At 34.4% G+C, this 23,206-nt stretch overlaps 2 protein-coding genes across 2 annotated transcripts; both read right to left on the bottom strand.

Annotated features, from left to right (window-relative positions):
- Nucleotides 1-4,513: 4,513 nt before the first annotated feature.
- LOC148843677 (glucan endo-1,3-beta-glucosidase 8-like) lies at nt 4,514-6,194 on the bottom strand. The gene is made up of 2 exons (XM_088959349.1): nt 5,788-6,194; nt 4,514-5,673 (listed from the first exon to the last, which is right to left on the bottom strand). Exons 1-2 carry the CDS (start codon nt 6,126-6,128, stop codon nt 4,572-4,574), a joined length of 1,443 nt encoding a protein of 480 aa, XP_088815475.1. The 5' UTR covers nt 6,129-6,194; the 3' UTR covers nt 4,514-4,571.
- Nucleotides 6,195-10,094: 3,900 nt separating this feature from the next.
- Nucleotides 10,095-13,543, bottom strand: LOC148843676 (large ribosomal subunit protein uL23-like). The gene is made up of 4 exons (XM_088958374.1): nt 13,313-13,543; nt 12,478-12,536; nt 10,738-11,101; nt 10,095-10,324 (listed from the first exon to the last, which is right to left on the bottom strand). Exons 2-4 carry the CDS (start codon nt 12,494-12,496, stop codon nt 10,240-10,242), a joined length of 468 nt encoding a protein of 155 aa, XP_088814500.1. The 5' UTR covers nt 12,497-12,536; nt 13,313-13,543; the 3' UTR covers nt 10,095-10,239.
- Between the last annotated feature and the right edge of the window lie 9,663 nt (nt 13,544-23,206).

The following is a 23,206-nucleotide window of genomic DNA, read 5'->3' as shown; positions in this document are numbered from 1 at the left end:
GTCCTTTTGGAATCTTCGTCTTGATAGAGGAAGAGGAAATCGTGGTTGCGCTTGGATATTAGGGTTTTTATTAGGTAAGTTGTTTCATGTGTTTTCTTAGAATCCCTGAGTTTTTTTTTTCGAGAAATATGTGGGAATTGCAAAGATTTAATTTTTTAGATATATTTTTTCGTGTATCATGTGGTTCAATTAGGAAAATAATTGATGATCTTTTGGTATTATTGCTTAACTTTACCCAAATAGTAGGGTTTGCCTGTGAACACTGTGTTGGTGGGATATTGTAAGTATTCATTCCATCCCAATCGTTAGTTTTGTGTGTTCCTTTGACTTGATTTGAGTTTTTAAGTATTCTTAGATGTACCTATAGTACTACAATAAAATGACAGAATTTAGCTTACTTGACTATTTAGGAAATCAATATTCATATATGGATCCACTAGTTGTTGTAGAGAATAGCATAAAACATTCTCATTTAGTTCATTTTGGTAAGTTCTAGTCATTATGACCTTCATGGCCTATCTATCTCCACTTTTGCCGATGCAATCTCCTCTTAATCAAGTAACTATCCTACATATCTACAAAAAAAATATTTTAACAAAATAATAGAGGGAAGTAATTCCTATTATTAGAATTGAATGGTCCTAAGTGTAATCAAAGAAAAAGAGGGAAATTTGGCTCTACCAAATTACACCTTTTGTATTACTTGTTTAAAATAAAGGAAATCCAATTTTGTTTAAGCCTAAATATAGTATAGTACCCTACCATGACTTTCCTAAAAGGTAAGGGGTTCATTAAGTTGCATAACTTATAAATTGCTAGCCCAGGTTGGGATTACTGGCTTTCCGAGCATAATGACATCCAATAATAAAAAAATAATTATTTAAATTTTATTTTTTAAATCAAATTATATGCATAAAAAAAAGTATGACACAAGCTCAAGGTAAATTGGGCTTCGCTAACCTTTAGGTCTATGCACAAAAAAAGGCATGGACCTCATTTAATTCTTAGAGTTGGTTTGGCTTGGCTTACCTATCTTTTTATAGATGAAGGCAAGACCTCCATTCCCATTCTTGAATAATGTGGGGCTTGGAACAACACTAAATAATGAGTGCTACCATTCAGTATACTTATAAGTCCTGCGTGGCTTAAATAATGAAATGAAGGCCTTGCCTAAGAAGACAATTTACATACTTGAGTTGGCTCAACTGTTCACACATGTATTGACATGTGTCAACTAATTAATATTTATTTATATGTTAAAACTTAAATTTTTTATATCTTATATAAAATAATAAACATTTAGCATAAAATAGAATATACTTGTATATATATAGCATATATAATATAATGTTATAATATATATTTAAAAATATATATTATATTATATTGCAGGCCCGATCTAGGTTGGGCTTACACACAACAGCTTGGGCCCAGGCCCGAAAATTTACGGGCTAGGCCGGGCCAAGAATGATCACCCTTAAGGGTTAGTAAAGTTAGTAGCTTAGTAATTGCATCAAGAAATTTGTATCTTGTAGACAAAAAAAAAGAAAAAAAGAAAAACAAAATAAGGTGCAATTTCTACAAGATAAGCAAACTATCAAGTTTAAACATTACATAGAGAAGTTAGTAAATGTTAGTAGCAAGATAGTTGCAGAAACTTGAAAAGTAAAGAAAGGCAAATCAATAAAAGCACAATGACAAGGTAGACAAGATTTTATACGGGTTAAGCAGAAACTCCTACCTATGTCCTTTACCTTAGACCACATTTGAGGATTTCCACTAACCAACTAGATTTCTAGGCAGCAACAAAAGCCTTACAACCAAAAGGACTTCTTGGTGCTTGCAATACATTACTAGTTGGACTCACAGGTGCCAACAAGACTAAATTGGTAAAGCTTGCATGTCTATTAAACCTTTTATTTGGCTTTTGGGTGTCAATCAAACCTTAATGGTGTTCAACAAAGAACACCTCCTATACTCAAGGATGTTATAAGTATAGTACAATAGTAGGATACAAAAGCCTCAAAGATAGGCAGCTAGAACAATACAAACTCAAACTACTCAATTTCAATAGTATATTATCAAGATTCTTATCTTAGAGAAGAGACACACAATAGATGGGTGAGACTATACAAGCTCACAAATGGACTCTTACAAACTTGCTCTCAAAAGACAACTATCCACTATATATAATGTTAGCTCAGGTTAGGGGTGCTCACAGTTTGGTTAACTGAACCGTGGGCCCATTTTCCAAACCAAACTAGTAGTGCAATTTCTAAAAAACTCATAATTGAAACCGAATCTCAATTAACCAGTTGATCGGTTTAGTTAACCACTCATTCAGTTCATTGATTTTTTTTGTTTTTTTATTTTTATAATATATATTATAAATAAATATATAAATATATAATAAACACTAGAAAATACATATAAAATATTATATATGTATTAACCATTGGAGGGATTTTACCATCTTTAGATATCTTTCAAAATGACTCTAGGATGTGGGAAGGATTACCAAACATTGTAATAGTCATTTAAGCCTTCAAACGACCAAATTCATCAAAAGAATCTTTTTTTGGTTCACCAAACACAGTATTAGCTATTAGATGAAGGAAGAAATCTTTTTTTCCTTTGGTTGGTCGAGTCTTCCAGATCATAATAAATCATGTACAATATATTAGTTGGGGCTAAGGGCTTACACACTGTCTAACATACATTTGTTATAAAATATAACCTATGGTTGCTTGGAATGGGATTTTGTTGAACAAGCTTTGAGGTGATTTTGATTCTTGGACTAGTGGGTCAATTGGATAATGCAATGTATAACCATTGTATCCTTTCAAGTTTGAGTTAATCGGTCTTCAAACTCTCGATTTGAGCAAACAATGGCCATTAGACAAGGAGATCCCCCCCCTTTCTCTCCATACATTTTTGTTCTTTGTGATGAAGCTCTATTAAGGATGTTAATTATTGTTTCTGGCTCTAAAAATGATGATCTTGGTGTCTTAACTTCAAGAAATGGATTAAATGTTCTCATTCTCCAATTTGTTGGTGATTGCTTAGTTTTTGCCAAAACTACTATTTTGGAATGCCATAAAATTAGGGATCTTTTATCAAAATATGCCAAGGTAACGTGTAAAAATCCAAATTTGCCAAGCCTTCTCTTCTTTGCTCTAGGAATATTAATAAATGATTCCAAAACATTTTGGCTAGGATTCTTAAAATCCCACTAAGTAATAAAGATGAGAAGTATCTTGCGACTCCGATCATTAACTCTATTGTTAAAAAAAGAAAAAGGAACTTTCCACTAATGCATTAAAAAAGGAAAATATAAGCTTATGGATTGAAGGAGAAGACCTTGTCCAAAGTTGATAGGATGAGCTTTGGACAAGGAGACCCTTAGTCACCTCAACTATCCCACAATATCTTGAAAGGATCCTTTCTCTTCCTAAAGATAATCTAAAGCAAATTAATAAGTTTTAGAGGAACTTATTTTGGGTCTTAGAAATAACAAACTAAAGATGACTTGGGCCATGGGACATCATTTTCAACCATAAGAAAATGGGAGGGTTTCAAAATAGAAAAGCTAAAATTGTAAACAAGGCTAATATAGCAAAGTTAAGATGGAGAATCCTCAAGGATGACCAAAGCCTTTGGGGAAAATTCTTAGAGCTAAATATGTAAGTAAAGAAAATTTTAGAGAGGACTAACCAACAAAGGATTCATGGGCATGGAGGGGAATTTTAAAATGTAAGGGCATGGTTTTCAAAGGCCTAAGATGGGTAATTGGTGTTAGCACCCAATTTTTACTCAGTTACCTCTCCAACCCACTTCATACACTTTGGATGCCCAATCGGACCCCACCATTCACTCCAAAACATGTCAAAACCTTAAGATACCAAATATCTGTTTAAATACTCTCAAATTCAGCGTTTAATCTATAAGATTCCCTTCTAATAGCTCCGATTATACCCCATCACCACACCTATCACACGATCAAACTCCATCATGTGAAGCAAAACCTTTAAACAACCAATCACTCCAAATTCCATCATTGATTCACTGTTCATCCATCAAGGATTCCATTTTGGTGAATTTAACATTATGACATTTCCCAAGCCTAAAACATATAATTTGTACATCCCTGACATGATCAAACCCTACCGACAGCCTTATATTCAAATCTATGCCATTTCATCTAATTTCAGCTCAAAGACTCCATATTTACTCATCCATCAAACCAAGATTCTATTTTAAGTCCATCATTAGTTGAAATACCTGTAACCCAGATTCCCATGATTCCAACACCTTTAAAGCCACTAGACATTCCCATTAGACTCGAAATGCAAATTCTCATTTTAATTTTGTTTTGGGTTTTGCTTTATTCTGCTTCATGTCTTAATTTACTTCACTTTTAATGCATACCATAGAAGGCTCAGCCCACGACAAATTAATGAAGGCATTTAAACTATGAGAATTTCTAAAAATGATAATCAGAAACGTCACCACAAGAACCCAAAAACTAACTGGTTGACATTTCTCCAATCCCCATTGAATTGTCTCTCCTCCTACAATAACAATAACGTGAACATAATCATCATCAATAACAATGTCAGCATAGACCCAAATTTGAGTCTCTCACCAGCACTCACAATCTGCACCGGGAATAGGCAAGACCCTCGAGAGACATTCTTGGTTGTTAGAATCGCCAATCCCTGGAAGTCACAGGCATCCATTGCCTGGTTTTGCATTTGGAAATAAATATTGAATGCATACGATGTTTTCCGTTTAATGTCCAAACCACTACATGACCCTCCATTGACAAGAGGCGTACAGTCTGCGTAGTTGCAGGCGAAGTCCATGTTGGCCGGAACCCGACTCATGTTCTTGATCTCCCTATCGAATACACACCACTGTCTTGGCAAGTACTTCACCCCTTTTGCAGCCACAAGGAGCTTATCGTGTCCTTCACCGGAGAAATCCATTCGGAACTTCGGCTTGCCGTCATACCGGAAGATGCCCCAGTGTCGCTCGAAAAACCCTGGTAAAACACTCTTCTGGTTCTCGTCAAAAAGACTGAACAGGTATATGTCCATCCGCCCGGCCCTCAGTGGGGTGCCCTTGTCGCTCGCCAACCTCTTAAACAGGCCATCGTAGAATCTCTTTGCATAGCGCACATTGGCATTCTTGTCTCCGTCCGTCGGCCATCCAATCTCGCCGATGATGATCTTCAGCTTGGGGACGCCGGCCTTCCTCAACGACCAGACAAGTGTGTCGTGGTTGGCATCGAGGACGTTGGTGTACTTGACGCCATTGTCGTAGATTGGTTTACTCCCACCTTCAAAGAAAGCAAACTCCATGGGAAAGTTATCGTTGGCGTAGAGGCTAAGGAAAGGGTAGATGTTGACAACAAAGGGTGCTTTGTTCTTGTTGAGGTGCTTGACTATTTTGGTCATGAGCTCCCTTATGTCCTTACGGAAGCTCCCACCTGATGGCTTCCCTGTTGAAGAGTCATAGACGTCTGCGTTTAGGGGGATGGTAGCTTTGATCTTATTCCCAACGCCGGCCTCGTCCAGGGCTCTCTGGATGTTCTTCAATGTTGGGAAAGTATGTCTGGTGAAAACACCATGATAACTCTTGAGGAATGGTTCATTTCCAATTGCAACGTACCTGTAAATTAAGGAACGTGAGAGAGGATGAAACAACCCAGAATTGCTTAATATAATTCTAGCTGGGTTAGGGTTAGGGGTGGAGATCTAGAGAGGAAATTCGTTGATGAATTACTTGATATCAACGCCTCCCTTGTACAAGTGTGATGTGATATTCTCTTCCACCCAGTACTTGGCGCTATCATAGTCATTGCTAAATAGTTGAAGCTGATCATTCGGTATTGCCACCATGACTTGGATACCACTCCCTGCCAAGGAACTAACAGTCCGATAATCTGAATCAAACAACTTCACCTTCTTAATCCCATTATCCTTAAGCATTCGGACAACAGTGGTTGGGTGTAAGGGTTGGGACATGATATTCCCCCAATTCACTCCAATTTCCTGTGTTAGATGGCCGGAGAGCAGTAGTACTGAACAAGAGACCCATATCAAGACTACCTCAGCTCGGAGCATGGCAAAGAGGTTAAAGCAAAACAGAAGGGCTTGGATTCATGCAAGTTTTGGGAAATTTGGAGGAGGTTGAAAATGTGGCAGTACTGTAGAGAGAATGTAGAGGTTTTCTAAAGTTGGGGGATAGACCCCTTCTCATTTTGGTTGGCATTCAAAAAGCTGTTGGTGACTCAACGGCTTTTTACCACTTCCTGCACCACAAGTCTGCTTAGGTTGGATCTAAAATATTGTAAGACTTCTTCTCAAGATGCAGAAGGCTGTGTTAGGGGCATGGTTTGAAAAACCAGGAACCGGTCACCTGATTGGTTCTGTTTTACCCCAGAACTGTCTTTTGGTAAAAAACTGTTGATTTGGTCAGCTAATCATTGACCCAAGTGGTCAAACCGTTCGAACTATCCAATGATTTTTGACCGTTTCTTATTTGTTTGTCAGAACGGATCATCCATTTGGTTCAAATGGTTGAACCATTTGACCTGGGAACCGGGCCCCTGAACGGTTTGTTATGCGGTTCGATTTTAAAAACCTTGGTTAGGGGTTATTGCTCAATTGAACTGAATACATCAATATGACTACTTTTACTACACTTTAGTAATAGTAAATATATATACTATTATAATTACAATATTGTAATATTGCTATTGTAATATTAATATACTACAAGGATCAAATTTTCAATATGAGAACCCGATACCGAGAATATCATATTGTATCTTTTGGTTTTCGATACATCCGTTTACAGGTGTCTTTGGGAACCCCTTTTTAAAAATTATACATATATATAATGTTAATTAATATTATATCATTCACTAAGGCCATGTTTGGTTTGAAGGAAAAGGTAGGAAATGGAAAGGTAGGAAAATCTATACAAGATTTGTAAAGGTTTCCTTCCCTTTCTTTTCCCTATTTTTCCTTCAAATTAAACATAGCCTAAAGTAGATGATGTGTGGGAAGTAGATCAGCTGACTCACTTGCAAGTTACCAGAGTCTCGGTGGGTTGTAAGAGAGAAGAAAGGATCAGTTTTTATGTGAGATGGCTTTTAGAAGAAGATAGAAAATCCAAAGCTTTCATACTTTGGTGAGACTTTATTCATAGAATAAGATATGAGAATGGGAATCGGGTTTATTTTGAGAAGGTTTTGGGGAATGAGTAGGTGATAGATGATAATGATTTATTATCTGTCATTCCTTGTATATGGTGAGTGATGAAGACAATGCTATTGTTGAAACCATTCACAATCCAGAGGAAGTGAATGGTTTCAACAAGGCCAAGGACATCGTTAATTATATTTCGAGGTGAAAACATTAGCTACTTGGAGGGAGGTGGAGAATCTCCCTGGGGCCTTGGAGGTAGGGGTGTCAATGGGTTGTGTTTGGGCTGGATTCTGTCTAAATCAAAATCAATTTGAATGGACTGGGCCGTCCAATAAAACATATTAAATTGGATTTATCTAAATTTAATGGTCCAAAGTATTTATTGAATAAGACTTAGCTAAAATCTTTGTTTAATAGTCAAAGCTCGTCATCGATCAACTGCTTTACTGTTGACCCGTCTTGAAGATTGAAGAATATCATTGAGGAGTGTCATTGTGTTTGCGCTTGCTTAAGTTCAGGTATCACATTTCGTCATGCGTATAATAATATATCTGGCGATAGAGTTAGTTTGAACTGTTTGTTGTGGTATCTAAATTTCACTTATTTGTTTTTCTGATGTTTGGGGTTGTGTTATTTATGGTTTTCAAAATGGACCGGACCGGAAAAACTGAGAATCAGTCAGGTGATTGGTTTTGGTTTTCCCTAAAATTGGATTTTTTTTAAAAACCGTTGATTTTGGTCAGCAAACCGCTGATTTGGGCGGTTAACCGTTCGAACCATTTTGACCATTTTTTTTGTCAGAACGAGCCAACCATTCGATTTGAACAGTTGAACCATTCGACCCTATAACCAGACCCCTGACCGGTTCAGTCTCCAGATCAGTTTTAAAAACCATGTTGCTACCCCGTTTTGTATAACACCTGATCTATCAAAAAAATTGTATATAGAAGTAGAAAAGTTACTTTAGCTGCCCATTCTCTGTAGCGTAGAGGGCAAAATTTTCTGTTGGGGACAGATGTTGGGTGGCATTGTCCACCTAGATAGTTGGAACTTTATTTATGTAATTTCTCTTTGTTTTAGTTTTAATTAAATTTTGTCGTTTAAAAAAAATGTATTTATTGGATGGATTGGAGCTGATTCATCTGTAATAGATTTATATTGGATTGGACCAGATTAAACCAATATTCAATTCATTGACAGAAGATAGGAACAGAGTCTTAATGGGCCGGGTTTTAATTGGATTCAATCAGAGTTAAGACCAATTCGAACAGATTGGATAGTTGGATTGGATCAATAACTTGTCCATCGACAGCCAGCCTAGAAGTGGCTGAGGTGGGCTGGTGGCAAGGCTAAATGAGAGGTGAGGAGAGTTGCCTTGCGCCTTTGTAACATCGAAGCTGGGCAAAGATGGATCAGATCAACATCATATAGCTGAGGATATAATTTAGTTATGCCAGAAGAAGTTTCCAACTTATTGGCTTGATCAATAAGATTAAGACAGAAGAAAATAATGGGTTGCATGTGAAGCTGAATCTTGTATTTTTACGTCTGTTAAAGTACTCGAATCAAATTTGGAAACAGTGCAAATGTTGGTTTTATTTAAAACATGTTCTTAGTTTTAGTTTCGATTTTGAAACTCACAACCAATTTATTTTCAAACCAGATTGTTTTGATTCATTTTTGAAATTAGTGCACCTTTTCTAAACTCTAGAATTACAAAAAAGAATTTCAGTGTCCCATGGTGCAATAGTTTAGCTACCACATGAAACCGGACGAAATCCTAAACCATGTCATTTGAAGGTTTACTACGGTTCAGTTCTAAATGATTTATCCAATAACTTGTTATGCATACAAGTTTATTCCGTCTTATTACGTCCCACCATGAATGATGGATCATAAACACGTTGCGTTATTAATTCCTAATATGAATGATGAATCATCAACGCATTGCGTAGGTAGGTTGGTTTAAATTAACCACTCAAATCGTTGATACGTATCGTACCGCATTGGTCATAAAATAAAAATGCAGCAATTAAATCCATTCCCATGTTACACGAGTCATTGGCCATTTTAACAGTATGGCAATGTTTATCATTTAGGCCTTTAGGCCTCGATCGTTTTTCAAATGTTTCCAACTTTCTTGAGTAACACTTACCCTTGTTCTTTCAATTCCAGTGAAGTCAAATGATGAAAAATAAAATAACAAACTCATCCCATTATGTTTTGTAAACATTACTAAAGATGTAAAAGTTACCCATCTAAAAGATGTTAATAATACCCAAGAAAACTAAATTTACCATAAAAACAAACTGTAAATCGATCAGTAGGAATTACTTTTGCGTTGACCACCTCCCCCCTCTTATTTCCCCAAAAAAACGTACAGGGCCTTAATAGTAGGGCCTAAAGTCTAATACATTAGATGAAAAACGTACCCAGCTAACATGCCAATCTCGATTGGGCCCATTGGTGTGGTTGAAACCATAGAAATTGCGACATAGCACAGTTTAATCCAACATTATAGATCAAATATGAAACATGGTTTTATTCACTGGATGCATTATCAGTAAAATAAATAACTGTCATTCATTCAATAAACGGTGGCATGTTAAACTGTGATATAGCCCAGCACAATCCACGGTATATAGTCTATAGTGTAGATCAGACTGAAACTGAACTACACCCTCAAAGGAACAGTCTTTGACTGAAGTGTGGATTGAAAGAAAAAACCCACAAAATTTCCACAGTACCGAACTCAAAACTAGATTCCCCAGGTAGGGCTACAAACGGATCGGGTACTTTAATAGCAGACCAATGTCCAAACCGAAACTCCCAAGATCGTAAAAGTATCTAAAATTACCATATCATTCAGAGGAAAAATACTAAATCAAGAAGGCTAAAATAGAAGAAATGTAGTTCCATCTGTATACTAGGCAATTCAAACAAAACTGCTCTCAAAATCACTAGAATTTCTTAAATCAAAACAAATCTTTAACAAAGGATGGAAAGATAGAAAAAAAAATACTTAGATTATACCGATCTTGTTTGCCACATCCAGTGCATCATAATCAGGTGTCAACCTCACATATGCCTTCTTAGTCCCATCAGGCCTGAAACCACAAGAATAATCAGAATGAATATAAACCACTAATTTGCCTGAAGAATGGAAATAATACGAAGTCTTTATATATGCCATAATCGCACTAAGAAATATCACACAAGGAATTGGATAAATAGGGCCAGCAAAATCATACCATAAAAAAATGAAAAAATAAAATCATGCACAGTAAAAATCAATATTTTTAATGATTTTTAAATAGTTAATTTTTGCAGCCAAAGTCCAAATTCTAGCAACAGCATTGAAACTTGGGAAAACAGAAAAAAAAATCATTATTAAATTATCATGAAACATTGTAAATGACAAAATATCAACAAAGTCAACTTAAAGTTTATTCAAATAATTATAAATACATAACTAAGTGAAGAGGGAAAAACAGAGTACATTGTAAAAATGATAGCTAACCTGATCAAGGTATTCACTTTCTTGGTATGAATGTCGTACATCTTCTTCACTGCAGCCTTTATCTTCTTCTTGTCTGCACGGATATCAACAATGAAAACCAGTGTGTTGTTGTCTTCAATTTTCTTCATTGCAGATTCTGTCGTTAGGGGATATTTGAGTATTTGATAATGGTCAAGCTTGTGCCTTGGTGGTGCACTAAGGCGAGGGTACTTAGGGTTCCTATCCTTCTTCAATGTCTTTGGCCGATGAAATGTAACTGATGTTCTAATCTTCTTTGTCTTCTTTATGGATGAAGCACCTGATTTCACGGCTTTGGCAGCCTTCAAGGCCTGTGCCTTGGGATCAGCCTTCTTAGTGGTGGCAGCTGTGCAAGAGACAAATTCTTAAAACTATAGATTGCAAACAAAGAGAAAAATGCATTGCTAAGATTTGACATGGCATGAGAAAATAAAAGAGATTTCAGAAGATAAATCATTGCTAGTTGTCAAATCTTTTTCAAGGATTTTAAGTTCATTAAGGCCAGACTTCAACCCTGTGCACCTCAAAGTCTATAAACGTTAAAACGGTGGGTACTTCAGAGGATTGAGCATCCAGCCCACCCATGAGAGAAGTTTTACAAGCTCCTGCAGATATTAATGATTAACGTGATTACTAATTATCTCCCCAACCACAATCATGTGTCAGAGAATTGCCAAACATAAAATTTAGAGATGAACTTGGTCAAATATTGATATTTTCATCTATTATTTATATTCACAATATACTATTATATGCAAGTCTATAAACCCCACATTGTATTTTTATATTGTATGCTTGGAAGAAACTTATTTTGAATGGTAATGACATATGAATATAACACTACAGACATATAGTATCACTGTATCAGTGGTAGGCTCCAAGCAATGACTAATTGGCCATTGCCATATTTCTTCTCAACAGATTAACTTGATACAGAACCAGTAGCAGACGACCAGAGAAAGAAGAAATGGCATATGCTATAGCCAACAGTTTTCCATGTTGGGTAAGGTAAAAGTTTCCAAATCAGGAAAAAGGAAGTTGCTTTTACCTTAACGTTTTATCCATCCCCTTTAAAGCTTTAAAATTTGCTAAATTTTTTAGTTCTCATGGTGTCACATATCATCAAATGTTACTAAAGAAAATATTTATCAAAATCTTAATGCATTTTTTGTGGTAGATATCATATTTCTGTTTTAAGAAACTTCCCTTATACTTGATGGCATAAAATTATCTTGTACTTGTAATGTACACAGGGTGCGCATGAGAGTTGAGTCAGGATTTGGAAGCTCAACATTAAACATTTTATGGGATTGACTATGATCTTGAAACTAAAAGAAGCCTAAATAATCAGATGATTATAACCATCAAATATCCCTTGTTGTTCTCCATAGTCCAGAAAGAGGAGAAAGAAATGCTGAATGATCTGAGAATGAGAAGTAGTGTCAAAAATCAAAACAAAACACACACACATATCAATACATGATGGAACATATTAACCAGGCAGTATCCATCAAATAGTAAGGAAATGCCACATGGTAAAAAATATAAAGCACTCGATTGGGAAAACATGGTATCCCCAGTTTTCCTAGTCATAACGACTCTTAAAACTAAAATGAATTCATAATAAAGACAAAAGATATTCTAGGGCAGGTAGTGACTAAAGAAAATCTACAAGTCCAACCATCCTCTTACTTCAAGAATATGAAACAGGCACGTTCCTACCTTTAGCAGGAGGCGCCATTGGTAACTAAAGCAACTCCCTCCACCCGAAGTAGTCAAACCTGGCAAAACACAACCAGAATACAATACTTAGTCTACCAAACTGCAAGGCTTTCGAAAGAAATCTCAGCTATGCATTTATCAAAAAAAAAAATCTAAGCTATGCATTATATCAACTGGTGGAAACTCTGAAGCCCATAAAGAAACGTAGGATATAGTGGCATATTTTCTTTCTTTATTTAAAATGCTTTAAGCGTATGACCTCATGGATCACAGTCCAATTGTACAGGAAACGATAAGAGGAAAACAAATGAACCAAACAGATAACAAGTATTTTACTTGTACTACGAGAGATTTCAAGCACTATTTGGCAAATGAATATATCCAGAATCCATTGAACTATGCGTAGGCCCTCATATTTCATGAAATGCCCCGTTTGCAGTGGAACCCTGATTTCACGGTAGCTAACTCTACCTTTCTTAACACCTGATATTCGAACGTGAGGAATGTTTTTGAACAAATGATGAATGATTTCGAGCAAGACAAGCATTCGCATTGATCCAAAAGCAATGAGAACCAAAATGAAGATGAAAATTAGGGAAAAGAACAGTAAATAGTGAATGATATATATGGGTACCTACACAGTCAAGTCCCAAAGTAACCAAAACAAAAGAAACTAAACTGTCTAGACTAGTATCGACATTGAATCAAATTTGTACACAGAAGTGACGAAAAGATACTATATAGACGCATGTAATTTCAAAAGAATTGAACTTTGCCCCCTAGACCAGCAATAGAATAGAATTCAAGATGGCGTGAGAGAGGTATAGAGAGAAACCTGGACGAGACGGGGCGTCTGTTCTGCCGCGGCCGTTCAAACTTTCTAGGGTTTGAGTTGAGACGTCGAGGATGAACATATATAGGGGATGCAAGTCGGGCCAGGTTTGGTCGGGTAGACGTCAGCCCTAGCCGGCTAGCTCAACGAGGACTTCTGAACCACCAACCCTAATCCTAAATCCGGGCCAACTTCCATCTGCACCCGCTCAAAATCCGTAGTGGGTTGGATTTTGAAAATCCAAATTTTTTAATTCATGAAAATGCATAATCCTTTTTAATCCTATTCATCTCGCATTTAAGGATAGGTTTAGAATCCGTATCTAATTTAAAATTATTTTTTATTATATATAAGCAATAAATAAGTAAAATAATACAAATAAACAATAAAATTTTTAATTATTTGATTAAGACATGTAAAAAGGCATATAAATTATCAATAATTCTTCGCATAAAATCTAAAAGATTATTAAATTCAACATATAATATTAAAGTTTATATGCAATCCAACAATAGGACAGGTTGTAGAATCCCAAAATTTAGCCTAATATTATACCTACTCATACTAGTACAGGTTGTAGAATCCCAAAACTTATCTTTCAAGCAAAAAAAAAAAAAAACATCGCAATAGGACAAGAAAGGTAGAAATTGCCATCCCTATTTGTTGAAGTTAACATTTTACATTGCATCAAACTTGGGCCCTAAGGATAGGGGTGCAAGTTGGGCGGGTTGGGCTAGATTTACGGCCAACCCAAGCCTGACCCTAAAATTTGGGCTAAAAGCCCAAGCCTGAGGTCAAGCCCAATCTTTCCAACCCAAGCCCAACCTGCACTATAATTTGATGCACTCGGATTGGGTTAGGGCTCAGGTTGGTCAATGAACTCACTCTAAAATTATACATATATTTATGTATATTTGTAAATATGTATATAAATGTATATATACAAATATGTATGTATATATGTAAATATGTATGCAAAATTTACATACATATACTATATATAAAAGTGATGGCTAAGTAATTTAACTATTCGAATCAAATTGATAAACCTATGAAGTCATAGTTAGGTATTAAATTTTTTTAAATATAAATAAATATAAAAATTACATAAATATAGAAAAAATAAGACACATTTATGATAATTTTATTAATCAAATTAAAAAAAATAAGTGTAATAAAAAGAATTATGAAAATGAAATACATACTTTAGAACTCACAAAAATGAAATTCTTTTACTATTTGGCAAATATCAATAATTCAACTTTTGGGTCAAATGTATCAATATTTAATCTCATAAATACAAATAAAAATTAATAAAATATAAATACAAAAAATAAAAAAATACAAAAATGTTGCAAAAAAAAAAACATTCAAACATTTAAGCACATGTATAATATTAATTAATTATCATATTAAACAAAAAGTAAATGTGACATATCAGAATTATTTTTACACAAAAACATAAAACAAATATACAAAAATTTGAACGCATCTATAATTCTATATTTACACTACTATTAAAAATATAAATAAGATTGTGGAACATTCTTTTGGTTAATATCAATGTTTTAAAAACCGGCCCAAAAACGGAACCACTTTGGCTTCTGGTTTCCGAGTCAACAGTTCAACTGTCGCTACAACACCGCTTACCCTCTTCTTACATCTCTCTCATCTTTCTAAATCTTTCCCAAATCCCAAATCATTTGATTCATTGGTGTATCTCATATTTTAATATAAGACCAGCGTTTGATCTCTCATATTCTGCATCAATTTTTCAACTTCGTCATTGGAGTTGCAATTTTTTTTTTGTTGCTATAATTTAAAAAGAATCACAGAAATGAGAAAACTCAAAATCAAAGTGGAATAACTAAAAACCCTAACTAATTTTGGCCATTGGGAACAATCCAATAAGATTTAAAGATATGAAAGTTTCTTTTGTCATTTATTTATTTTCTAATTTTTATTTTAAAATAAATAAAAAATTTGGAATTGAAAGCAACTCGAGAACTGTCAACCGAGTCGAGCGTTTTAACAGTTAAAACTTCCTGATCAATAGTTCTTTAACCATTTCAACGTTTTTTTTTTTTTTTGTAAAATAGCGGTTCATAGCCAAAACAAAACCGACGACTTGACCAGTTCCCGGGCCAAAACGGTTTGACTATCTGATCTAATCCGATTTTGAAAACATTGGCTAAAATACTCTTTTTTGAATTTAGTTCCTATTTAATTATAAGATTTAAATTGTAAATTAAACTACTACTTTTCACTTCATTCAATTCCCTCTATTTAAATCTTACATTTTTCTGATAAATAAACAAAAAAGATATATATACTATATATAAAAGTGCAGATGTAGAGTGGAACTTTTTTTGGATTAAATTACCCTTTATTTCTTTGTTTGATAAAGGGTATGAAAGTCATTTTATTACAGCTTTAATGCCAACTTTTGATGGCTACTAAAATGCTCATATTTGTCTATTTATTACATTTCTAATTGTAAGCATTGAAAATGTAACTTCAATTATTACTTTCTACTAGACCTGGCAATTGGGTTGGGTTCGGGTTGGGTCAAGGTAATTCGGGTTGATTTCGGGTTGGGTTGTCAAATGCTAGACCTTAACCCTAAATGTTCAGGTTAGGGTTGACCCATGGGTCAATTCGGGTCATCCCAAAAAAATAATTGAAATTAAAAAAAAATAAAGAAAATTTACATAAAAAATATCGAAATTAAAAGAATTAACCTTAAATTTCCAAATATAAAATAAAAAAGTTGAACATTTAACAATTTAAAGAATAAACAATAAAAAGTAAAGACTAAATAGAAAAAATTAAAGAGTGGAAGCTTCTAATTATGCATAAATAATCCCAATTAAACTTGACAATCGGGTCAGCAGGTTGACCCATGACCCAACCCAACCCATTTTTTTTTTCAAGTTGGATCGGGTCGGGTCATTTTCACATTCGGGTAGCTAAATATGAGATCCTAACCCTATTTTTTCGGGTTGGGTTGGGTCGGGTTCGTGGGTTGGGTCAACTTTTTGCCAGGTCTACTTTCTACCTCATTTAATTCTCTTTCATTAAGTCTTATACTTAAAGGTGTTAACTCTCGTTTTCTCTTATTAAATCATATATTTAATTTATTTTTCACTAATAAATGCTACTAAATAGATCTATATCAATATTTTTAACAATATAAACCCATATATTTTAAAACTGGCTAAAAAACAAAAAGATTCTTTATCCAAGTAATGGATAAGTAATTCAACCATTCGAATCAAATCAATAAACCTATGAAGTCATACTTAGGTAAAAAAAATTAAATAGAAATAAATATATAAAATTACAAAAATAGAAAAATAGACACATTTATGATATTTTTATTAATCAAATTAAAAAAATAAGTGTAATAAAAAATAATTTTTATTGATAATGAAAATGAAATACATACTTTATAACTAACTAAAAGTGAAATTCTTTTACTATTTGGAAAAAATCAATAGTTCAACTTTTGGGTCAAATGTATTAACATTTAATGTCATAAATAAATAATCAAATTTAATAAAATATAAAAATACATACATGTTGCAAAAAAAATCAAAAACATGTATAATATTAATTAATTATCATATTAAAGAAAAAGTAAGTGTGACATAACGGAATTATTTTTACACAAAAATATAATATATATATATATATAGAAAAATTGAACACATCTATAATTCTATATTTACACTACTGTTAAAAATATAAATAAGATTGTGGAACTTTCTTTTGATTAAAATACTAATTTTTGAATCCAGTCTCTATTTAATTGTGAGGTTTAAATTGTAAATTGAACTACTACTTTTCACCTCATTCAATTCCATTTTATTTAAATCTTACATTTTTTGATAAATTAACAGAAAAAAAAACCAAAAAAATAAAATATTAAAAAAAAAAGAATCTAACCAAGTAAGTAGACCTATCAATGATGCTTGAAACTTCACAACTCGATTCGATTATCACATATTTAGATGAGATATTTATGTAATCAGATTTAGATTTTGTAATATGAATCCGATTAATAATAAAAAGCAAAAAACAAATAAAAACAAAAATAAAAATATATTTATATAAATGTTTGGGTACATTACTACTATCAATATCATCATCTAGAATTACCACATGCAAAGCATGTGCATGCTTACTAGTATATACATATGTGTGTATAAATATGTATAGTTGGGTCAGGCTCGAGCCAAGTTCGTGCTACCTAAGGGGAAGGCCCAATCCCAGCCCAAAAAATAAAAAAGTCTGACTTCTTGGGCTTGAGCCCGGCCCAAGGACCGAAACTCAACCCATATAAAATTTTAGGCTAGGCCCGCCCAAGTTGCACCCCTACCTAGGGCCATTCAAAATTTGACAATAGACCAATGCGTGCCCACCAAGTTCCACGCCTAAACCCAACCGTCCCATCTTATAAACCAATGCTAGAGGGGCATTTTTTGAGCAAATGGTGTTGCATTGGCATGCCATTTTCTCATAAAATGTTTTTTTTCTTTTTTTTTTTTCTATTTGGTACTATTAGTGTTGTTGCCATATAGGCATTTTCCAATGTCATATCAACATATTGTTGCTAGCAATAGTTAAAAAACAAGAAAACACCAAAAAGAGCATATTCTTAGACCACACCTTTCCCAATTTCCAAAGCATGGTCTAAGAAAATGTTTATTTGGAAAAACTCATAACCAAAAATCAAGTATTTTTCAAAAAAAAAAATGGATTTCAAACATGGCACTAATGTGGTGTCATAAAGAAACGACATTGGTTCCAAACACCTACTTAATCTTTAACTAAGAAACCCACTTTAATAACCATAGATTGACCATGTTGAATCGGGTTGTAAGCAATGTTAATAACAGCCTGGTTATCACAATATAACATCAGTGGCTTGTCGTGTGTCTCAGATCATCAAGAAGAGATGTAAGCCATAACAACTCAGAAACCTCATGGGCCATAGCCCTATATTCTGCTTCAACTGAAGATCTAGCAACCATTGTCTGCTTTTTACTCCTCCAAGAAACAATATTCCCAGCTAGACCTGTTCATGGGTTAGGCCAAGCCAGGTTTTGCCTCTATATCTACTAGAATATACTCAAGCTTGAGCCCGACCTGACCCAACCCGACCATCGAGCCTAGGTCTTGAGCTTGAAGCCCAGGCCCTAGCCCAACCAGAAAATTAGAAGAAGATTTTTTTTATTCAATAAAAAATTGTTTTATTTATATTAAAAGACCTCAAATCCTAAAAAATAATGAAATATCTCACTATTTTATTTGCAAAAAAAAGAAGAATAATAAAGAAAAAATATATTATATATTTTTTATTATATAAAATGTATTTTTATTATATAATACATTATTAAGTTGGGTTTGGGCTTGGGCTGGGCTTTTTAGAGAAAGCCCAAGCCTGACCCAAAGAAAGGTTGGGCCTGATGTTTTAGGCCCGAGCCCAAACCTGCAAGCTTGAAATTCTGTCCAAGCCCGACTTTGATCGGGCCGGGCCAAGTCAGTCTGTTAGGATACCCAGCCCATGAACAGGTATATTCCCAGCTACCATAGCACAATAACCTAATGTGGACCACCTATCATCAACATTATTGCCCAATCAGTATTTGTATATGCCTTTACTTTCATATGACCATGTTTAGCAAATAGTATACCCTTCTCAAGAGTTCCCTTAAGATAGTGCAGTTGTGTGTCTAGGAACATGGATGAAATGGCTTTTTATATTGGCAGCATATGAAATGTTTGAATGAGTCATACAAAGATAAAGAAATTTCCCCAACAATCTCTGAAACACTCTCCTGTCAACTAAAACCTCTTCATCACTAGTTGAGATTTTACGATTCACATCAATAAGGGTAGAGGCAGATTTAGCATAAGTTTCCTAATCTCGGTAAGAAGATCTAGCACATATTTTTGTTGAGAAATGAAGACACCTTCTTTAGATCTAGCAACCTGAATGCCTAGAAAAATACTACAGTTCTCCCAAATCTTTGATCTAAAATTCAGAGTTAAGGAACTTCTTGAGATCATTGACTTTTTGTGTATCACTACCAGTAACAACAATATCATCCATAAACAATAAGGAATGTGACAAAAGTATTTATCCTCTTAATAGAGAGGGTATGATTTCATTAACTCTTAGTATATCCAAACTGAACAAGAGCAACCCTAAACCTGTCAAACCAAGCACGTAGAGATTGCTTCAAACTATAAAGTGACTTATTCGATTTGAACACATTGCCTTGCATTTCATCACCATACATGCTAGGGGGAGAGACATATATAATCCTTTATGGTCCGTTTGGTTGCTGAGAAAAAGATGGAATGGGAAGCATCTTTAAAGAATATTATATTTTCCATGTGTTTGTTTTGAAAGGAAAGATGGGATTGAGAGAGAAAGAGGTGGGACGTGGGTTCCCAAAAATCGACACGCGGGGTCGCACCAAAATGGTGAGACCCCAGTGGGAAAAGAAAATTTGGCCATTTGTGAGAAAATATTATCGAGAGCACCTTGAAGACAGTCATGTTCTTCCTACACGCCGTCCAACAGTCATCTCTCTAGCAATTTCTTTTAGCTTAAATCTGACATCCGTTTGAGATTTTCGTTCTTTTTGGTATTGTTTTTGTCTTCGTTCATTTTATGAGTTCCCCCTTCATCTCACCATCGTCTTCTTTCGTTGAGCGAGTTCCCCCTTCAGATCCTAACACAAGATCTAGCATCTCTAGTGCCATCTAACCATTGTTCTAGATCTCAGCACCAGATCTCTCATTTTAACATTGGAACTCATCATATCTGGCTTTTTTGTTGTGTTTATAATAGATCTTCCGTTTTTTGTAGTTAGGAACTCTCTGGTGTTATGTTGGGAAATAAATCTTCCATTTTTTTGTTGTTGGGAACTCATTAATGTTATTGTTTATTTGTTCCAAATCTGCAATAATTGTGATTATATTTAGTTTTCTATTTTTGATTATTGTTGGGAACTCATTGTTCAGATCTTCCAGTTTGATGTTTGATGTTTATTATGGCTCTATTTCAAGTCATCTCAGGTTTTTTTTTTTTTGAGCTACTGAAGGTTACAACAGTTTTTTTTTTTCTTTTTTCTATTGACTCTTACTCTGTTAATGATGTTTATTATTGCCCTGTTTCTTATTTTTCTACTGAACACTAATACATATTTAGCTGATTCTTTTCCTTATTGTATTTGTTCGACCCAATTTTTACCATATTCTTTGTTTAGGTATAATTTCTTCTACCATATTAATTTTCTAGTTTTTCTAGTTTTCTTTGTGGAACTGTAAGATAGTTTTTAATGGTTACAGGCATCTTGAGATATTAATTTTCTGGTTTTTAGCTGTAGTATATTGATAAGAATGCTAGATTAAGGTGCCAATAACTCGAAATGAAACTGAGAAGAGCAGGAAATATGTATATTTTCTTCTCTAGAAACCAGGATTTTGGTTTCTTCAACCTCACATGTTTCATTGTTCAAATACTATTGTGCCATGTCGTCCCCAAAACAAGTATTGTAAGAATGCATGGATTTGTCAAATTGGGATAGATCTAACAATCCTGTAAAATTTTCTTATCAATCAAACACTAGAAAACAGATTTAGCAGGATAACTGGTATCAACAACCAAACACAGGTGACAAAATTGAGAAAAAAAATTTTCTCTTCCCATCCCATCCCATCCTTTCTCAACCACCAAATGGACTATTAGTGAGGTCACCTTCAAGAATACATTCTTAACATCAAACTGATAAAATGGGTCAATTATAGCTCACTACCAAAGATAAAAGAACCCTCGCAAAAGTCATTTTAACAACTAGAGAAAAGGTCTTAGTGAAATCTATCCTATATACTTGGGTACATCCCTTGGCAATAAGGTGTGCCTTATATCTCTTTATCGACCCATTAGCATGACACTTGATGGTATAAACCCACTTACACCCAACAGGTTCCTTTGTATATGGCAAGTTAATAATGTCCTACATATTATTTTAATAAAGTGCTTCTATTTCAGCCCTTATATCATCCCTCCAATTTGGTTTGGCTAGGGCTTCGGTCACTAACTTTCGGATGGGTTAAGAGGAAATGAAGGCTAAAAAGGAATAGTAGGATGGGGGCAACAGGTTGTAAGAAACATGTTTGGAAATACAATGAGTTGTACATTTTTACTTACCTTTTCTCACAACAATGGGAAGGTTATGGTTTGAAAACAGGGGTGTTGGTGGTAGAAATGTCAAATCTGTCATCTCTTTAATGATTGGGAGTATCTAAGACTCAATTGAAGATGTGGGAACAATTTGTGCCTGCCTTTGTTTTTGTCATTGGTACTACCTCCAAAGAATAGGATGAGTGGAAAAAATAGGAGGACTAGTAGAAGGAGGGGGAGGAACAAGAATAGGAGATTTAGAAGGAGAAGAACTCTGCATGAGAATGGGAGTAATTGTGGAAGGCTCAACATAAGACTCAACCAGAGATGGCAAAGGAAGGGATGAAGAAAATGATTTAAGAGAACTCTTCCCCTCAAAATGATGACTATAAAAGGGAACTGACTCTACAAATGTGACATTCATGAAAACAAGCTGAAAGCCACTTGTGGAGGTATAACCAAGGTAGATACACTTCCAAGCCTTGGGTTCACACTTATGTCTATTGAAACTAAGAATGTGGACATAACACATATAACCAATTACCCATAGAAAAATAGAAAAGACCTCAACACCAGGAAAGAGGACACCAAAATGAGACTTTAACCCTAATACCCGGGAAGGTATACATATAATAAGATAAGTAGTTGTTAAAAACTCATCACCCCAAAATTGCATAGAAGCATAAGTAGCAAAAAGAATACTCCTTGCAACTTCCACAATACGTCTATTTTTAGCTATGGACAACCTAAATCCGTAGCTATAGATTTATATTTTTAGTTACGACCAGATTAAACTGTAGCAATAGATTCATATTTGTAGCCACGAACATCCCAAAATCATAACTATAGATCCAAATTTTATAGCTATAGACATCTCAAAACTGTAACTATAGAGTGACATTTAGCTACGGTTATAAAATAAACTGTAGATATAAAGTCAATTTTGTAGCTATGGATAATTGAAAAATCATAGCTAAAAGTGCACATATAAATTGTAGCTATAGCCTATAGGTTAGTTTTAGCTATGGATTCTATTATCCATAGCTATTGCCTATAGCCACCATGGCTTTAGCTACTTTTTTTTTTTTTTTTTTATGTAACTAATTCATAGCTATAGACCTATAGCTATGTTTTTTTTTTTTTTTGGCATTTATAGCTATAATTGTGTTGTTTATAGCTATATGTTTGTTTTCTTGTAGTGTGTTATGTGAATTGTTGCATGACACATGTCATCATCTTAACGGCCTCAAGATCTACATTCGTAACCATCAACTTAATGGCCTAAAGATCTACATTCCTAACAGACTAGTGGAATTTCTAAATCTTTTAGTAAATGTGCATGCAAAACCAACTCTCTTTTTTGTTTATAAATAGGGGTCCCGGACAACAAAAAAGACACTACCATTTTTATGTTCTGATATCATTTTATTTTTCTAAACCTTTTTGTTAATCCCTTTCTCCTACTACCTACTTACATTTTTAGAGCAAAGACCAACATAACCACATTAGCCTTGTACATACTCTCTTGCTTTTTCTCTTACTCTTTAGTCCTTAATTATCAACTTTATTCAAGTTTAAACAAGAGGAAGACTTACTCAAGTGTCTCAAGTTAGCTATTTGGTAGGTTTAGAAGTTTCATCAATTAAAATCAAGTTGGGATTCTGGATCACTTGACTACATAAGTGGTAATTAATTTA

Source organism: Nelumbo lutea, chromosome 8 (assembly GCF_056320005.1).
Source record: "Nelumbo lutea isolate HS-2025 chromosome 8, American lotus-T2T, whole genome shotgun sequence".
Taxonomy (NCBI): domain Eukaryota; kingdom Viridiplantae; phylum Streptophyta; class Magnoliopsida; order Proteales; family Nelumbonaceae; genus Nelumbo; species Nelumbo lutea.
Note: the sequence above shows the minus strand (reverse complement) of the source record. Positions and strands in the feature narration are given on the sequence as shown.